This window comes from Battus philenor, unplaced genomic scaffold (genome assembly GCF_028537555.1).
Source record: "Battus philenor isolate CCGP_79_NKW_IND1 unplaced genomic scaffold, ilBatPhil1.0.hap1 SCAF_35, whole genome shotgun sequence".
In the NCBI taxonomy this organism is placed as follows: Eukaryota; Metazoa; Arthropoda; class Insecta; order Lepidoptera; family Papilionidae; genus Battus; species Battus philenor.
Window position 1 is genome coordinate 531780 of NW_027181699.1, and position 20094 is coordinate 551873.

The 20094-nt window shown below is 42.3% G+C and overlaps 3 protein-coding genes across 3 annotated transcripts; all 3 read left to right on the forward strand.

Annotated features, from left to right (window-relative positions):
* Window positions 1-864: 864 nt before the first annotated feature.
* LOC137927619 (tigger transposable element-derived protein 1-like) lies at window positions 865-1914 on the forward strand. Its single transcript, XM_068771372.1, has 3 exons — window positions 865-925; window positions 1130-1200; window positions 1243-1914. Exons 1-3 carry the CDS (start codon window positions 865-867, stop codon window positions 1912-1914), a joined length of 804 nt encoding a protein of 267 aa, XP_068627473.1.
* A 2313-nt stretch (window positions 1915-4227) lies between these two features.
* LOC137927620 (tigger transposable element-derived protein 1-like) lies at window positions 4228-5277 on the forward strand. Its single transcript, XM_068771373.1, has 3 exons — window positions 4228-4288; window positions 4493-4563; window positions 4606-5277. The coding sequence occupies exons 1-3, from the start codon at window positions 4228-4230 to the stop codon at window positions 5275-5277; spliced, it is 804 nt and encodes a 267-aa protein (XP_068627474.1).
* A 2313-nt stretch (window positions 5278-7590) lies between these two features.
* On the forward strand, window positions 7591-10213 carry LOC137927621 (uncharacterized). The gene is made up of 2 exons (XM_068771374.1): window positions 7591-7651; window positions 9762-10213. Exons 1-2 carry the CDS (start codon window positions 7591-7593, stop codon window positions 10211-10213), a joined length of 513 nt encoding a protein of 170 aa, XP_068627475.1.
* The last annotated feature ends 9881 nt before the right edge of the window (window positions 10214-20094 follow it).

Consider the following 20094-nt stretch of genomic DNA (forward strand, 5'->3'; position numbering starts at 1 on the left):
TCACCAACGACCTTGATAACTATGAGAAAGGTATACTAAAACGTTTGTGCACACGTTTCACGTCATCGAGCATGAATTACTGACAATACGTAAACTTCTCATCAAGATCCAGGAGCAGATTTTCTTCCAAGGAACCTTTGACAACCTCCGTCGGCTGCTGAACGGATCATGCTTCCTTTGGGTCATCACAGACAGTGATAAGAAACAATACTGTCTCAACGAGAAGAAGAGTCTTCGCTTGAACCGCGGCGACTTCGACGAGGACACACGACACACACACAAAGAGCACGAGATACCGAACGTGCCGGAGAACTGGCTAGTTGTTGTCCACAACGACATCTTTTACGAGAAAGCGCTGGAAATGCCACCGAAGCCGTGCGCCAGGAAGCCGAAGCTGGAGCACTGGCTGCGCGAGAACAGTGTGCCATTCAATTCCTCGATGTATAAGCCGCAGCTAAGCAAGCTCATCTCGCTCTGCAAAGACCGGCTGAACCGTCCCACCGTGCAGCAGATGTTCAAGGACGCCAACGTCCCCGTGCTGCCGTCCCCGCATCAACCCGACCTCAACCCGATGGACGAAGTTTGGGAGCTGGCGGAAGACCTCGTCGCCATGCAGAACGTCAGATTTGAAAGGAAGGTGGCCAACGAGGTAATCCGGTGCAGGCTCGAAGAGGTACAGAACACCTGCGAGTTTTTCGAAATATTTGGGAAGACTAAGCAAATCGAGGAGGAATACATGAAGAGCGACCGGAACATCGACGAACTGACCGATCGCATAGTGCTGCGCGGTCTGGACTCTTCGGATAGCGAATCCGACACGACACGAGGGCTATAGCTTCATTTTTTTCGACTCCGAGGACGAGGATGAAGGGCCCGTGGCCGCCGCTGTCGCCGCTGTGGGCCCGCGGGCCTGCACCGCCCACATGTAAATTGCGGGCCTCCATAAGGAAACAACAATTTTAAATTCTCTAGATGTCGTAAAAATTCTTTGTGTATCAATTCTAGGCAGTCTAGCCAGTTAACATGAATACTACGCCATATTCTAGTCTCATGTTCAGTATTTCTACAGCTTGATTTGGGCTTGCGAAGAATTTTCAAATGGAGATTCATAATTGCCGATGTGTCCAAGCCGTGATGGTGTGGGTGACAGAAAAGCAGCTCCAAGGAGATACCTTGACGCAGACCATCATTTGCGAGAAGGCAAGAGCGATCTAAGGAGATTTGCTGAAGCAAACCCCGCAGACTTCCATTGACGAGGCATCGGAAGAGTCATTTAAAGCCAGCCGGGGCTGGTTTGAGAATTTTAAAAAGAGGAGCGGCATTCACTCCGTTGTCAGACATGGTGAGACAGCATGTTCAGATATGAAGGCAGCTGAGAATTACATTAAAACATTTTCCGATCTAATAAAAGCCCAAGGATACATCTCCCAGCAAGTCTTCAACTGTGATGAGACAGGGCTGTTCTGGAAAAAGATGCCGAATAGAACATATATAACGGCAGAGGAGAAGATGATGCCGGGCCACAAACCTATGAAGGACAGATTGACTCTAGCACTGTGCGCCAATGCGAGTGGCGACTGCAAGATCAAGCCTCTGCTCGTGTACCATTCGGAAAACCCCAGAGCATTTAGATCACATAAGATTTTGAAAGAAAAACTGCAAGTTATGTGGAGGTCGAACCCGAAGGCATGGGTCACCAGGAAGTTCTTTGTGGAGTGGGTAAACCTGGTTTTCGGCCCTACTGTTAAGAAATGTCTACAGAAAAACAACCTACCCGTGCAAGCCCTTCTCATCCTCGACAATGCCCCTGCTCATCTACCATACCTCGAAGATGACATCCCCGAGGAGTTAAAATTCATAAAGGTTCTCTACTTACCACCCAACACCACTCCTATCCTGCAGCCCATGGATTAGCAAGTGATTTCTAATTTTAAAAAACTATACACCAAGCATCTATCTCGGCGCTGCTTTGAAGTGACGGAGAGCACAAACCTCACCCTTCGAGAGTTCTGGAAGGACCACTTTAATATAGCGATTTGCCTACAAATTATCGATCAGGCCTGATTGGGAGTTACAACGAGGACCTTGACCCCTGCATGGAAAAAGCTGTGGCTTGAAGCTGTAGCTGAAAGGATCTATGAAGAATTGGAACCCGGTGTTTCAGTGGAGGAGGAGATTGTATCTCTGGGGAAATCCATGGGTCTAGAGGTGGAAGAGAGAGACGTGAACGAGCTCATCGAGGAGCACACCCAGGAACTGACGACTGAGGAGATACAAGAGTTACAGTCACAGCAGCATACTGAGGTTATGCAAGAAATTGGTTTTGAGGAGTCAGAGGAGGAGGTTATTTCTACAAGTGAGATAAAGGAGATCTTAGGAATGTGGAAGAGAGTTTTACAGTTCGTGGAAAAAAAAAACACCCAGAAAAAGTAGCAACAGGTCCTGCATCTGACCTTTTTAATGACACTTGCCTAACTCATTTCCGGAACATTTTGAGAGGGAGGAAGAAACAAACCTCCTTGGACATGTTTTTTTCTAAACGGCCTACAGGTGAAAGCGAGAAAAATGTAGCGAAAAAGGCAAAGACCAGTGAAGATATCTATTTTATTTTTTACATTCTCTTTTTTGTATTTGTACAATAAATATTTGATATTTATAAATACGTTTTTATTATTCAAAACCACGTAACAAAAATACCTGGGGTGACATTTTGGAGGTCGGAACGGATTAATGGTAGTTCAATTGTTTTGTATGGGGAAATTTGTTTCGAGATACGAGTAATTCAAGATACGAGCTAGGTTGCGGAACGAATTAAACTCGTGTGTCGAGGTACCACTGTAGTTATAAAAGGCAAGACTAACACTGTAACGATAGACAGATTAAAACCAGCTTTTATGACAAAAGATGACAACAGCAGTCCCAACTTTAACACAAGCGGTTCGACACAAATACGCCCAGCTGAGCCGACAACCGTTAAAAGGACGCGCAGTGGCCGAGAAGTACGATTGCCTAAACACTATCGACCGTAGCAAGCAACGGTCTCGGTGGGGGAGTAGTGTGGCGGCCGAACAAACGCATGGCCTCCCCATAAATCAAAGTTTAATTATATAGTGTGTCTGTTTAACAAATTCGGTGTATGATTTATCGCCCTCAGTAAACACACTGTATTACTACTAATCAACAGCGTGTTCCTGTTCATGTAGAGGGAAGCAGAGGAAGCTCACAACTACGATTTGAAGACCGTGTGGAAGAACACTGCCGCGATCTCCGCGACGAAAGTCTCCCTAGTGAAAAAGGCCATCCGGGAGATGAACGCAATTAAGAAGAATTACCGTTATCTGTACAAGAAGAGAACAGTGCATATCACCAACGACCTTGATAACTATGAGAAAGGTATACTAAAACGTTTGTGCACACGTTTCACGTCATCGAGCATGAATTACTGACAATACGTAAACTTCTCATCAAGATCCAGGAGCAGATTTTCTTCCAAGGAACCTTTGACAACCTCCGTCGGCTGCTGAACGGATCATGCTTCCTTTGGGTCATCACAGACAGTGATAAGAAACAATACTGTCTCAACGAGAAGAAGAGTCTTCGCTTGAACCGCGGCGACTTCGACGAGGACACACGACACACACACAAAGAGCACGAGATACCGAACGTGCCGGAGAACTGGCTAGTTGTTGTCCACAACGACATCTTTTACGAGAAAGCGCTGGAAATGCCACCGAAGCCGTGCGCCAGGAAGCCGAAGCTGGAGCACTGGCTGCGCGAGAACAGTGTGCCATTCAATTCCTCGATGTATAAGCCGCAGCTAAGCAAGCTCATCTCGCTCTGCAAAGACCGGCTGAACCGTCCCACCGTGCAGCAGATGTTCAAGGACGCCAACGTCCCCGTGCTGCCGTCCCCGCATCAACCCGACCTCAACCCGATGGACGAAGTTTGGGAGCTGGCGGAAGACCTCGTCGCCATGCAGAACGTCAGATTTGAAAGGAAGGTGGCCAACGAGGTAATCCGGTGCAGGCTCGAAGAGGTACAGAACACCTGCGAGTTTTTCGAAATATTTGGGAAGACTAAGCAAATCGAGGAGGAATACATGAAGAGCGACCGGAACATCGACGAACTGACCGATCGCATAGTGCTGCGCGGTCTGGACTCTTCGGATAGCGAATCCGACACGACACGAGGGCTATAGCTTCATTTTTTTCGACTCCGAGGACGAGGATGAAGGGCCCGTGGCCGCCGCTGTCGCCGCTGTGGGCCCGCGGGCCTGCACCGCCCACATGTAAATTGCGGGCCTCCATAAGGAAACAACAATTTTAAATTCTCTAGATGTCGTAAAAATTCTTTGTGTATCAATTCTAGGCAGTCTAGCCAGTTAACATGAATACTACGCCATATTCTAGTCTCATGTTCAGTATTTCTACAGCTTGATTTGGGCTTGCGAAGAATTTTCAAATGGAGATTCATAATTGCCGATGTGTCCAAGCCGTGATGGTGTGGGTGACAGAAAAGCAGCTCCAAGGAGATACCTTGACGCAGACCATCATTTGCGAGAAGGCAAGAGCGATCTAAGGAGATTTGCTGAAGCAAACCCCGCAGACTTCCATTGACGAGGCATCGGAAGAGTCATTTAAAGCCAGCCGGGGCTGGTTTGAGAATTTTAAAAAGAGGAGCGGCATTCACTCCGTTGTCAGACATGGTGAGACAGCATGTTCAGATATGAAGGCAGCTGAGAATTACATTAAAACATTTTCCGATCTAATAAAAGCCCAAGGATACATCTCCCAGCAAGTCTTCAACTGTGATGAGACAGGGCTGTTCTGGAAAAAGATGCCGAATAGAACATATATAACGGCAGAGGAGAAGATGATGCCGGGCCACAAACCTATGAAGGACAGATTGACTCTAGCACTGTGCGCCAATGCGAGTGGCGACTGCAAGATCAAGCCTCTGCTCGTGTACCATTCGGAAAACCCCAGAGCATTTAGATCACATAAGATTTTGAAAGAAAAACTGCAAGTTATGTGGAGGTCGAACCCGAAGGCATGGGTCACCAGGAAGTTCTTTGTGGAGTGGGTAAACCTGGTTTTCGGCCCTACTGTTAAGAAATGTCTACAGAAAAACAACCTACCCGTGCAAGCCCTTCTCATCCTCGACAATGCCCCTGCTCATCTACCATACCTCGAAGATGACATCCCCGAGGAGTTAAAATTCATAAAGGTTCTCTACTTACCACCCAACACCACTCCTATCCTGCAGCCCATGGATTAGCAAGTGATTTCTAATTTTAAAAAACTATACACCAAGCATCTATCTCGGCGCTGCTTTGAAGTGACGGAGAGCACAAACCTCACCCTTCGAGAGTTCTGGAAGGACCACTTTAATATAGCGATTTGCCTACAAATTATCGATCAGGCCTGATTGGGAGTTACAACGAGGACCTTGACCCCTGCATGGAAAAAGCTGTGGCTTGAAGCTGTAGCTGAAAGGATCTATGAAGAATTGGAACCCGGTGTTTCAGTGGAGGAGGAGATTGTATCTCTGGGGAAATCCATGGGTCTAGAGGTGGAAGAGAGAGACGTGAACGAGCTCATCGAGGAGCACACCCAGGAACTGACGACTGAGGAGATACAAGAGTTACAGTCACAGCAGCATACTGAGGTTATGCAAGAAATTGGTTTTGAGGAGTCAGAGGAGGAGGTTATTTCTACAAGTGAGATAAAGGAGATCTTAGGAATGTGGAAGAGAGTTTTACAGTTCGTGGAAAAAAAAAACACCCAGAAAAAGTAGCAACAGGTCCTGCATCTGACCTTTTTAATGACACTTGCCTAACTCATTTCCGGAACATTTTGAGAGGGAGGAAGAAACAAACCTCCTTGGACATGTTTTTTTCTAAACGGCCTACAGGTGAAAGCGAGAAAAATGTAGCGAAAAAGGCAAAGACCAGTGAAGATATCTATTTTATTTTTTACATTCTCTTTTTTGTATTTGTACAATAAATATTTGATATTTATAAATACGTTTTTATTATTCAAAACCACGTAACAAAAATACCTGGGGTGACATTTTGGAGGTCGGAACGGATTAATGGTAGTTCAATTGTTTTGTATGGGGAAATTTGTTTCGAGATACGAGTAATTCAAGATACGAGCTAGGTTGCGGAACGAATTAAACTCGTGTGTCGAGGTACCACTGTAGTTATAAAAGGCAAGACTAACACTGTAACGATAGACAGATTAAAACCAGCTTTTATGACAAAAGATGACAACAGCAGTCCCAACTTTAACACAAGCGGTTCGACACAAATACGCCCAGCTGAGCCGACAACCGTTAAAAGGACGCGCAGTGGCCGAGAAGTACGATTGCCTAAACACTATCGACCGTAGCAAGCAACGGTCTCGGTGGGGGAGTAGTGTGGCGGCCGAACAAACGCATGGCCTCCCCATAAATCAAAGTTTAATTATATAGTGTGTCTGTTTAACAAATTCGGTGTATGATTTATCGCCCTCAGTAAACACACTGTATTACTACTAATCAACAGCGTGTTCCTGTTCATGTAGAGGGAAGCAGAGGAAGCTCACAACTACGATTTGAAGACCGTGTGGAAGAACACTGCCGCGATCTCCGCGACGAAAGTCTCCCTAGTGAAAAAGGCCATCCGGGAGATGAACGCAATTAAGAAGAATTACCGTTATCTGTACAAGAAGAGAACAGTGCATATCACCAACGACCTTGATAACTATGAGAAAGGTATACTAAAACGTTTGTGCACACGTTTCACGTCATCGAGCATGAATTACTGACAATACGTAAACTTCTCATCAAGATCCAGGAGCAGATTTTCTTCCAAGGAACCTTTGACAACCTCCGTCGGCTGCTGAACGGATCATGCTTCCTTTGGGTCATCACAGACAGTGATAAGAAACAATACTGTCTCAACGAGAAGAAGAGTCTTCGCTTGAACCGCGGCGACTTCGACGAGGACACACGACACACACACAAAGAGCACGAGATACCGAACGTGCCGGAGAACTGGCTAGTTGTTGTCCACAACGACATCTTTTACGAGAAAGCGCTGGAAATGCCACCGAAGCCGTGCGCCAGGAAGCCGAAGCTGGAGCACTGGCTGCGCGAGAACAGTGTGCCATTCAATTCCTCGATGTATAAGCCGCAGCTAAGCAAGCTCATCTCGCTCTGCAAAGACCGGCTGAACCGTCCCACCGTGCAGCAGATGTTCAAGGACGCCAACGTCCCCGTGCTGCCGTCCCCGCATCAACCCGACCTCAACCCGATGGACGAAGTTTGGGAGCTGGCGGAAGACCTCGTCGCCATGCAGAACGTCAGATTTGAAAGGAAGGTGGCCAACGAGGTAATCCGGTGCAGGCTCGAAGAGGTACAGAACACCTGCGAGTTTTTCGAAATATTTGGGAAGACTAAGCAAATCGAGGAGGAATACATGAAGAGCGACCGGAACATCGACGAACTGACCGATCGCATAGTGCTGCGCGGTCTGGACTCTTCGGATAGCGAATCCGACACGACACGAGGGCTATAGCTTCATTTTTTTCGACTCCGAGGACGAGGATGAAGGGCCCGTGGCCGCCGCTGTCGCCGCTGTGGGCCCGCGGGCCTGCACCGCCCACATGTAAATTGCGGGCCTCCATAAGGAAACAACAATTTTAAATTCTCTAGATGTCGTAAAAATTCTTTGTGTATCAATTCTAGGCAGTCTAGCCAGTTAACATGAATACTACGCTATATTCTAGCATTTCAATTTACAGGATTAACATTTCGACTTACAAGGGGACAAAATTGAATCTATCGAAACTTCCAACCAAAATAGACAAGGTTGTGTTTTGATTCTGTAAATGTATAAAACATATTCTATCTATCGAACGAATTTTTTTATAAATGTTATGGATATACACCAAAACAAATATAAGAATAAATATTATCAAAAAACTACAAAAAATATTTCAGAAAACGACAAAAAACTTATTTTCATCGGGATGTAAAAAAAATCACCCCATAACTGCCTTTTATTTAACCTTACACAAATAAAAAGAATATTAAAAATCTTGCCATCAAAAAGCATTGCTAGACGCACACATAATCACACTGAAACAAATTATATACATAAATATTTACACTTTAAGACTTGCTACTAAAATGTTTACAATTATCAAAACAACGTCAGTTTAAATCCAACATCTGACTTAATTCGTTAACCGTGTCCTACCTCAATCTTGAAACCATTAGGCTGCTCTTCAATTTTTTTATAATTCTTACACCATTACCAACAAAATCTTGACTAAGAAAAAATGATTTCGTTTCTACTGCTCTCTAGTAGTTTTTGTTTCAAGGCCATTTATAGTGTTTGAAAAATCACAGAAAAAATAATTTAATTTAATAATTTTCATTGCATATTTTCTATTCACAAAAAGTAATTACTCCAATGTAACATTATAGACTTTCTACACAACACAGTCGAATTCAAAATCTGCTGAACTAGCAATTGCTACCCCCTTTGCTACTTTGTAGGCAGTTGTCAACGCTTGTGTAATAAACGTTTGTTTGTCGTCGTTTCAGCTGTACAGTACCCGGCGATAAATATTGCACATCGGCCTTTGGAAAATGCTCTACGAAGCCTAAATTAGCCGATTGTCTCTTTCCAAAGGCCGATGTGCAATATTTAAAAAAACGAGTACTGTAAGTCTATTTCTGGACATGGTTAGTGATCAAAGGTTGAGGTGAAATTTTCATTTAAAAATCCCGGGCATCAACCTGATCTTTGTTTCTAGACCACAGTTTGTTGCATTTTCACACCTTTGACTGAATTATTTCTAGTTTTATTTTTATACAATTATAGTTATTTTATTACCTTTTTTTATTTAATAAACCTATATTGATTTATTAGTCACTAGCTTGGGTTGTTGCTTGACCCTTTTTGACTTAATTCCGATTCTTTTCTATTCTATACCGTATTACTTTTTTGGAGAATTCTAGGAATGTAGGACGACATTAGTCGTCGCCCATGAGGGAGGTGTAAATCGGAGCGGACGTGTACTCTTGTCAGAGCGGCCGTGGCCATGCGCCGGTTGGTTCTGGTGTCCCCGCTGCGCTCGCTATGCGTCGCCATGCAGCTAGCTCAGTGCTTGGCGGAATGGGAGCATTCATTTATTTAGTTTTCTTTGGCAATATATTGAGATCTGTCTTACAAGGCTAGTTGGTGCAAACGTTTCATTGAGTTCTTCGGGTAACATGTCCGAGGAACTTTAGGGTACGTATTTGCACAGTCGACGATAACCTCTCTCTAATGAGTTCTTTGAGGATCGAGACGTTGGGTCGGTGCGCCGTCCACAGGATTCTGAACGTCCGTTCCCAGCATCACATTTACAGGGCGTAAATTTTCCGACGATCCAGAATTCTTAAAGACATTACACGATATTATATTGTAAATTTATACACAGTCGAAGGTTCGAGTTGCAATTCAAGTCGACTTCTCTTCACGAGAATTTGAGCGACCTATATTCTATCTTCTGTATATATAAAACTGAATGTTTGTCTGTATGTCCCTTATAGAATCGTTAACTATGCATTTGATCTTAAGCAAAGTTGTTGCGCATGAGACAGGTATATCGTGTACATGGACCAAGACGGTAGGAGGAACCGGAGGGAGATTAAGCGCGAGGAACCGCAGGGGTCGGTCTTAGGACCACTCTTGTGGTACCTCGTGTAAAATGCGGTTCTGCGAGTCAGTCTCCTCGCGGGCAAAAGCGTCGTTTGTTACGCCGACGACACGCAGTTGGTCGCCAGCGGGGACAACTTCGAGAAGGCCAGGGAGTTCGTCGAGCTTAGGACGGAAGTCGTCGTCGCTAAAATACGCGGATTGGGGTTGGATATAGCGCCAAACAGGACCGAGGCGCTATGGTTCCACCGGTTGCCTCGAACGAGGGAACATCCCGAGTCGCGCGTTCGCGTCGGTGGGCACGATGTCACGGTGGGGCGGTACATGAAGTACCTCAGCCTCACTCTGGACAGTCGCTGGGACTTCGAAGAGCACTTCGATCACCTCGTACCCCGGATTGAAAAGATAGCGGGTGCCATACACAGACTACTGCCTAATCTCGGGGGACCCATGGAGGAAGTCTGCCGCTTCTATGCAGGGGTCGGACGGTCAGAAGTCTTGTACGGGGCGCCCATGTGAGCAAGAAAGCTGGCCATTCGACGCAGCGGAGGATGGCCATACGGATCGAACGTGGATATCGCACGACAAAGCGACCGCGCCCGCCTAACCTGCGTTAAAGCTTGGGCGGTCTGGAGAGGCCCGTGTCGCTCCCGACCGCCGAGTTGTCCTCGCTTCGCGTAACTTACACTACACCTCATTCACTACACTATACACGTACACGGGTATAGCTCCTCTTCGTACGTGCGTCTTCGTTGTAACTGGGGTACGATCCCGCGGACTCAATTTTGATAAAGCTATAAAAAACAAATATAATGCAAATCAATCACTCACAGTTGACTCCGATAGCTCGTAGCGGACGCACACCTCGTCCGCGTCCTTCTCGCAACGAGCGCTGCTTGCTCCTGATCGGTCCTGTCGACTTCTTCGTCAGCGAGCCGCACACGCACCGAATTACCGAACATCTTTCACGTCAGAACTGCGTGTGCTCCGGTTCTCGTTTACACGAAGGCGCGCGCAGTCGTGTCCCCGCTTCGGAGCAGAGCCCGCATCTCGCGCGACTTGGCTCGTCGTCCCGGCCTGCGTGGGTCTCCCTGTGTAGGACAATTAGTGAAGTTAGGTAGGGAACGTCTGAACTGTAATTTCCGGTTTCTTACTTAGCGTTAGATATATTTGTCGGGCATTATGATTCCCGGCAACGGGGATAATCCCTTGTCGAGCACCGTTGTTCGGCACAGGGGTGCTCAGATCGGCACAGTAACCAGTAGCTATTGGGCAGTGACCGATTGTGCTCCACCCATCGGCTTCCGTGAGCACGTTCGCTCTCTTGCACTTCCTACCACCTGGTCAGGGAAGCCGCGATTGTAACGTCGCACCATACTCCCACAAAACCGCTAGTACACTCAGTACTTTAACCACTACACATGATCGCACCAGCAGTTGCTGGATTTCGTTGCGCTGTATTCCAACCTGTGGGCCGAACATCTTTTTTTTTGTTTCAGGGGGTTGTTCAAGATGCCTTGCCTCTGGGGCCGAAACCAAAAAAAAGAACCTCTTTGGCGTTCGGCCAATCAGCGACGCAAGCAGCAGTCTCCAGCCGGTCTATGTCCAGCCGCTTAAAACACCAGCGTTGCGTAGTGCTGCCTTTGCGGCCGTCTACGAATCGCAACATCGAAGACGATGTGGCGATGGTCAGAAAGAGTGACCACCTCCTCTGCAACCTGCCAGCCCGATAGCATACGCATTGCAGCGGGAGTCACCTATGTTAAGTCTACGACAGATAGCCCCTGCCAGCACACGCATGTGCTGACGGATCCCACGTTGGAGTTCCAGTTCAGCCGCTCACTCTTAAACTATGTCTCCCTTCGGATCGTCCCTAATATTCCCCGCGCCCTGTTATGGGCGTTGACTCCACGGACGGTCAACGGACACGGGAGGCAGGCCGCAGCACAGTCCGCCATCCTGTCTAGGTACTCCTCGTAGTCGGCGAGAGACCTGCTGGGAGACACGTAGCAGCCATCATGGTCAAGGGACCCCTTTTAACTGCGACGTAGCTCTGTCGCATAGATAATAAGGTGCAGAGTGGGGTACCGCCTCCCTTCCCTCCCATCAGTAGAAAGCTATGGAGCCTGAGTCGTCGCCGAACCAACGAGGGTGGTCAGGCACGTTATAGGGCTCCGCTACCATTGATAAGGCAACCCCAAAACTCGTCGACGGTCTACATCAGCAAGTGCTGAGCATTCCGGCAATGGTTCAGGTTACCTTAGAGGAGTCTGAAGGGGGACAGCTGCCTTGGCGTGCTCCATTTTGCCACTTCGGAGGCGACAGAGTTCCACCACTTTCGCAGAAAGGTTGGAAAGCGTTCTCTTGCTTCAGCCTCTCGACGATGGAGTTGCCTGCTGTTCTGTGCGACATTTCCTCCAAAGCCGCCTTGACGTTGCGCGCAGCGAGTATGCCTTGAGGTTGCTGGGTCGGTCCGTCACCTTCTCAATCGACAGGAGGTAGGCCCCTGCGTGTTGCCGGGGATCGGCACACACTCGCATTTCGCGAGCCAACTACTCCTGACTCGGGAGCCCTTTCTTCGACCTCGTGCGTGATGGATGCACGCAGGGGTCGAAGAGTCCCTCCTCTTCACTTTCGGTCACGTCGACCGTTTCCGTGCCCTCCGTCTCCTGGGCAGAACCCGCCGCATATTTTGCGGCCACAGCGCCAGGGCTCGAGGATTTGGATTTTCTCTTACCGGCCCTTAAGGGCCCGCAAAGTCTGACCGATGCGTGAGAGGCGTCCGATCTGCCTTCGCTTTTACCGGCCGTACTGTCTGCAGGCGAGGCGCATAAATCGCCCGCCCTTATCACGTACCGGGCCTGATAGTCGAGCCGGCACCTCCGGCTTTTTAAGGTTTTGGGCCCCGGATGTTAGGGGCCCAGTGGCAGACGCTAAAGTGTCGCTGCTATTCAAGTTTTAGCCCCCCTCCCCTGCCAGATACGGCGGGGGCTGGATTCTCTAGCATCGCTGAGACCACCTAAAGGAATATTAGTTTTATTAACTGCGTCCATATTTCCTTTTAAGGGTAAGGTTCTTTCATGTTTGTGAGCTGAACTCGCTTTCAACCACTCATCGCGTCGGCGCGATCCAAGCTTAGGATTAGGGTTATTTCTATAGAGGTTTTTTTTCTCGCAACTCCGTACGGGTACAAAGCTTCCGGTCCCTACTGGGATTACGGATTGTCCGGTGTCGGCAGAAGCCGAGTGCGCCTGGCACATCACTGCACTGGTTACATCCTCTGTCCCATCTCTTATAGATGAGCACGGGATGCTACCTCAAGCCTTAGCAGCTAGTCTCTGGGACTGTGCAGTCCTTGGTCGTTTCTCAGTTCTGGAAAGAATCGATGGTACACCCCCAACCCTACCAGTTTTGGTCCACGCCGGAACATGTCCGGTACCACCTATATTTGGGTGGCGTGCCCTTTTCGCCAACCAGAGGATGCGCCCGATGCAAGGTCTGGCAACTCCACACGGGGTGGGCCGAACATCTAGCCGGTCCCATCCTTCCCGCTCGGTTCATAACGAACTCCCCGGCGTCCCCAGACACCGTTCCCTCTTTGTCCATCCCATTTTTGGACTTAAATAAGATCATGGGATCGGGCTCGGGGTCAGACTCGTAGATGGAGGTAGAATCCTCCACCAAAATATAAATAAAGAGAGCCTCACCCTCATGCATAGCAGGCGCAAGAGGACCAGGAGGGTCCGCGCCTCTGAAAGGATCTCGTCGGGGAGAAGAATCTCCCCCTACCCAACCCACACCCGCTAAAAAGGCCAAGGGTGCCCCCCTAAACCAAAAAAGATAGTTCGGTATAAAATTGGCATTCAAAATATACAAAGATTATATTTCAAGTTTATTTATGTTTGCGATAAATAACCAACATTTTGTTTATTATCTCTCCTAAAATTTGCATTTTCGGACTTATCATTTTATTTGGTGGGGACGGAGATATAGTACGTGATATTTCTTCCGAATAAATAGAAATAAACAAATGGGTCTTGTGGATAATGAAACGCAAAAACATACTGACGGTTAGTTAACGCACGTTAAAAAACTACTGAAGTGTCTTATTAGTATGATACAAAATATTGTAAGTCTTATTATATATTTAATCTTATTAAGATAGATTTATTGAAATTAAAATAAAAAATGTAAAAATCTGTAAAACAAATTGATGTACATGAGAAAAATAAATAAACTAAACAATACTGCAATAGAAAATACAACTGAAGTGTTTGAGGATGGATGAAAGGAATGGAATGATTGAGAAAGGAAGATGGAATTATGGAATGATAAAAGAAAGAAAAAAATATATTGTGAACTATGGAAGACGAGGACGAAAATAAAAAATTCATGTCAAAAAATTGTTAAGAAATAAAAAACCCTGTTCCCAACAGAACAGGGGTGGAAGGGGAGGTCCCAATAGCGGAGGCCTCATAAAACTAAAAAAAAAACCCTCTTAACAATAAACACTGAACCCTGTGATCAAGAACACGCATGGCCTTGAAGTTATTTATAAATTGTGTATAAGGTGTTTTCGGAAATTCTTATCGAGTACTATCTCTAACTTACTAGAACCTTATCCGTAGTATAAATAGGTGTACTCCCCGTGACAACAGTTCAGTGTTGTTTTTCGAGTTATAAGATTACGATCTACGATCAGTGATACAAAGTGACTATTGGGCAAGTTATTTGGACAGTAATTTCTTGAGCGATTTGGAAGCGTAGTTTGGACTAAGCGAAAATATACTATATGTTAAAGTATAATGACCATGTGATTTATGAATAAAGGACTCCTTTTGAACCAGTGGTGTTTCATTTTCAGACAGAACCCACGATAAGTAACAATTGGTGTCCGAAGTGAGATTCGGTTTGAAAATACCACTGACAGCGAAGGAGTCACCAGATCACAGGCGGAAACGCAGCGGATGGCTTCACGAGGTGTCGGTACGTCAGTTTCGTCGAGCGCACCCGTACCTGACCTTGTTATGATACTAGCGTTGCTGCAGCAACAGCAAGATCAGCAGCGGCAACATTAAGAACGGCAGGAACAGCAACAGAAGCTCATATCCTGTGTCGACAGCAAGTTATCTGTTATTTTGACCTAGCAAAACCAGCAGAGTTGACAACATCGAAACTCTCTGTGAAAAGATCAGTATGAATGTCAAACATGTAGAAAAAGAATTTATGAAAATAGGGTTCAGTGTTCATTGTTTAGAGGGTTCTGTAACACATGCTTTGTAACAATATTTTGATAAATTTCAAACTCTTGAATGCTAAAATAAGATTAAATTTTAGATGTAATGATATGAAAAGGAAGTTCTAAGATATTTTGTGGAACTTTGCAATATAGGAATACACAAGGACCTATAAAAAATTTGTTAACTATTTAAAGATATAAGTAAAAACATTACTTTATTGGAAAATTTTTAATGGATGAGGAGTTTTGAATGTATAGCTCAATTGCTGCTAATAACTGAGTGATTACCCTACCCAAAAATCAATCGTTTCAGAAATAATAAATAACATAATGATAATATACTACTATGTAATAAAATTAACTAGTGTTTACTATCAGTTCCTGAATACTTTGTACTGCCTGAAATTATAGGACTATTGCATTTCAATAAAAACAATAAATTAATGTTACATCTCAGTGTAATGAAATTGTAACATCATTAAACAATTTTTTTACCCCTTTTCACACCTTATAACAAATTGCCTGTACATACATTCAAAAAACTCAAATTCTAAATCAGGTATTGATTCTGAGGTAATAAATTGATGTGGAAATTAGAGATATAAAATAATAAATATTAAATAATGATAAAATACGCTAAAATATCATTGCCAAAGCTAAAATTTTAACATAGTAGGTGTGAGCAATACATGAAAAACAAAAACATAAATTAAAAAAAAAAATCGCTAAACAATTTTTAATTAAAAAATACAGCAGGGAAGTTAGAAACGGAAATAATAAACATACAATTAGTTAGTAATGAGCAAATATACTACATACTACTTCAATTTCTGAGGGGTGAATGTATAGCTCATTTGCAAAGAGTTTAAGCTTTTACAATTATTGCCAATCACCCTTTAAAAAAATTGTTTAATGATGTTACAATTTCATTACACTGAGATGTAACATTAATTTATTGTTTTTATTGAAATGCAATAGTCCTATAATTTCAGGCAGTACAAAGTATTCAGGAACTGATAGTAAACACTAGTTAATTTTATTACATAGTAGTATATTATCATTATGTTATTTATTATTTCTGAAACGATTGATTTTTGGGTAGGGTAATCACTCAGTTATTAGCAGCAATTGAGCTATACATTCAAAACTCCTCATCCATTAAAAATTTTCCAATAAAGTAATGTTTTTACTTATATCTTTAAATAGTTAACAAATTTTTTATAGGTCCTTGTGTATTCCTATATTGCAAAGTTCCACAAAATATCTTAGAACTTCCTTTTCATATCATTACATCTAAAATTTAATCTTATTTTAGCATTCAAGAGTTTGAAATTTATCAAAATATTGTTACAAAGCATGTGTTACAGAACCCTCTAAACAATGAACACTGAACCCTATTTTCATAAATTCTTTTTCTACATGTTTGACATTCATACTGATCTTTTCACAGAGAGTTTCGATGTTGTCAACTCTGCTGGTTTTGCTAGGTCAAAATAACAGATAACTTGCTGTCGACACAGGATATGAGCTTCTGTTGCTGTTCCTGCCGTTCTTAATGTTGCCGCTGCTGATCTTGCTGTTGCTGCAGCAACGCTAGTATCATAACAAGGTCAGGTACGGGTGCGCTCGACGAAACTGACGTACCGACACCTCGTGAAGCCATCCGCTGCGTTTCCGCCTGTGATCTGGTGACTCCTTCGCTGTCAATGGTATTTTCAAACCGAATCTCACTTCGGACACCAATTGTTACTTATCGTGGGTTCTGTCTGAAAATGAAACACCACTGGTTCAAAAAGAGTCCTTTATTCATAAATCACATGGTCATTATACTTTAACATATAGTATATTTTCGCTTAGTCCAAACTACGCTTCCAAATCGCTCAAGAAATTACTGTCCAAATAACTTGCCCAATAGTCACTTTGTATCACTGATCGTAGATCGTAATCTTATAACTCGAAAAACAACACTGAACTGTTGTCACGGGGAGTACACCTATTTATACTACGGATAAGGTTCTAGTAAGTTAGAGATAGTACTCGATAAGAATTTCCGAAAACACCTTATACACAATTTATAAATAACTTCAAGGCCATGCGTGTTCTTGATCACAGGGTTCAGTGTTTATTGTTAAGAGGGTTTTTTTTTTAGTTTTATGAGGCCTCCGCTATTGGGACCTCCCCTTCCACCCCTGTTCTGTTGGGAACAGGGTTTTTTATTTCTTAACAATTTTTTGACATGAATTTTTTATTTTCGTCCTCGTCTTCCATAGTTCACAATATATTTTTTTCTTTCTTTTATCATTCCATAATTCCATCTTCCTTTCTCAATCATTCCATTCCTTTCATCCATCCTCAAACACTTCAGTTGTATTTTCTATTGCAGTATTGTTTAGTTTATTTATATTTCTCATGTACATCAATTTGTTTTACAGATTTTTACATTTTTTATTTTAATTTCAATAAATCTATCTTAATAAGAATAAATATATAATAAGACTTACTATATTTTGTATCATACTAATAAGACACTTCAGTAGTTTTTTAACATTCACACATATTCTTAGTATGTGAATGGACAAGTGCAGGTTCTTTATTTATATTGCATTTAGGAGATACAGTTGCATATTACATGTTAATTTTTTAATGATTACATTAATGAGAATTAATGATATTACAGTGCAAATATGCAATGGCAATTCGTTTATCAATCAAAGTATAGATAGGATATTAGTTATAGGTGATAACACTGTGATTGTTTCACAGTGTTATCACCTATAACTAATAAATTTATTAAGATGAAATAAAATTATTAAGATTACACTGGTTATGTAGAGATAATGAAAATATAAAATGAAATTTAATATGAAAATTGTTTTTACTCTAACTCTGTTTACATTTTCAATGTATTACCACATATTTTTAATATAAATTTAATAAAGCTTTGTTGACTGAAATGTTATTTTGGAATTAATTTATTCATGATGTAAATTCTTCTCCAATACTCATAATGTATTTTTTAGTTAAATTTCATCTCCTAAATTAAATAGTAACTTAAGTAACAAAAATCCATTTATTACTAACATTTACACAGCTGTTATATACAGGCAATACATATATTAACTAAAAATAGATAAGAGCTATTGCAGACAACCAAATACACACAAATAAGAAATATATAAGAAACACTCTTAAGGTCTAATAGTAATCAGTTTGTAATCATGCTCCATGAAATAAAGATGACGATTGAAATTTAGGAAATTAATAACAAATAACACTAACTTGGCTTAGAATTAGACATTAAGAAAGATCGAAACAATTTTGAAATATAAAAACTCACCCCCGCATTTATCAGCGCAACAGTAACGTAATTTTTTCTTGTAGTCCGTAGAAAATATTCTTTGTATGTTACTATATGTTCACTTTTAACGTCTGTACGAAACTGGTATTCAACAGTAGCCGAATCAGTAGCATTGCACAACACAGAACCGTATTTCTCTACACTAAAATGAAACTATTTAGTTTCAGATTTCTCTTCATCTTTGAGTTTCAGATTTCACAAACTCAGCAAAAATACCAGTAAAATAACCATACCCATGTTTAATTATCAAATTAATTCTTGTTTATACCATAACTTTGTTTATTTATTTCATTAATCGTTTATTCATAGCATGTTTTTGGGATATTTCAAAATGTATTTACAAAGAAAACATGAAAAACATTAAGTTCAATTGAAAAGACCAAAGATACAGTTGCGCGACAAGAAAGGAACAATTGTCTTCATTTGATTGACGGCTGATAGGAACGTCCAAACAGAAATGTTTGTCCGTTATCGATGTTGGAACATCGATAAATCTAACTCTTATTATGAATCTCATCGATTTGAAAGTTTTTTTTATTTTTAAAATTTAGTAAAATAATACGCACTTTTCAATCAACACACTATGGACTGCCTCTAAAATAAATCCTTTATGTATTATTATGTACAACGCAGTTTAAATAAATCTTTACAAGAATTTTCGAAGACTGATTTCATACTTTTGCCTCCATAAACGACGTATTAGACGACGTATTACATATACAATTGCTGTTTACGTTAAAAAGCATTATGTTTACAAATATTCAATTTCTAACAAAATAAATAACATTGTTATTATTAAACTATTAATTAATAATAAGTAGGGTAGTAGTAGAAAGGGTAAGTCCTCACAGACTTATAAGCGAGTTTGACTTGCCAGAACCACATATAAAAAATGCCATGCAAAGTTAACAGAGAGGCCGATTTTTGGTTTAAAAGGTCTGAGGTTTAAACCAATTAGACACGAAAGGCCTGAACCAGCTAAATATAATACGCCATCTAAACTATTTAATGTTGCGCACTATCCCACTACACCTTTTCGGCACATCTGTAGCTCTATTTAAAGAAAAGAAATTATGAGAACTAAGTCCTGCAGACTTGGTTTTTTCGTTTACATTCAGAAAAAGACCCTTACAGTTTTAAATGTCATTACCTTTTTTCACGTCGGAACTTCAAGTCGATTTTAAGCCGCGGTATAAATTGATACCTGTTCATGGTAAAGAACAGACACCAGTTCCTGGAAAATTTTATCTCGAAAAAGTATCGTGTACACCAGCTGTAATTCGTGGCTCTCTTTGCCGCTGCGACCGATTGGAATTTATTGTTCCCCAGTTATCGCCTTGTATGCTAAAAGGGGTAGAAATTTTTTTAGAGGCTTGTAACAAAAGATTAAAAGAAAACATTGCAAATAAACATGCATTTCATTGCGAGCCTTCTAAATCAAAAAGAAAATTCAGTAATACAGAAAAAGAAAAATCCGTAGCTTTATTGAATACGGGTGTTTAGCGGAAAATCTAGTAAATCGGATAGTAACAATTCTAGAACAGGAAAAAAATTGAAAAAAAAATAATGTAAAATTGTTTTTTATAAAAAATAGCAAATAATAATTTTTTAAATACATAAAAGGTAAAATTAAATATTGGCCTCATTTCCGGCAGTAAATCCAAAAATTTTAAATGTAAAAGAAAACAAATGTGACAATTTTATTGTATCTAGCCCGCTTGCTATCCCATGAGTCCCGATTGCCGTAAAGTCTACTTCATCCAAATGTGTCTTATTTAATTTAGTACAGAGGATTTCTCCTTC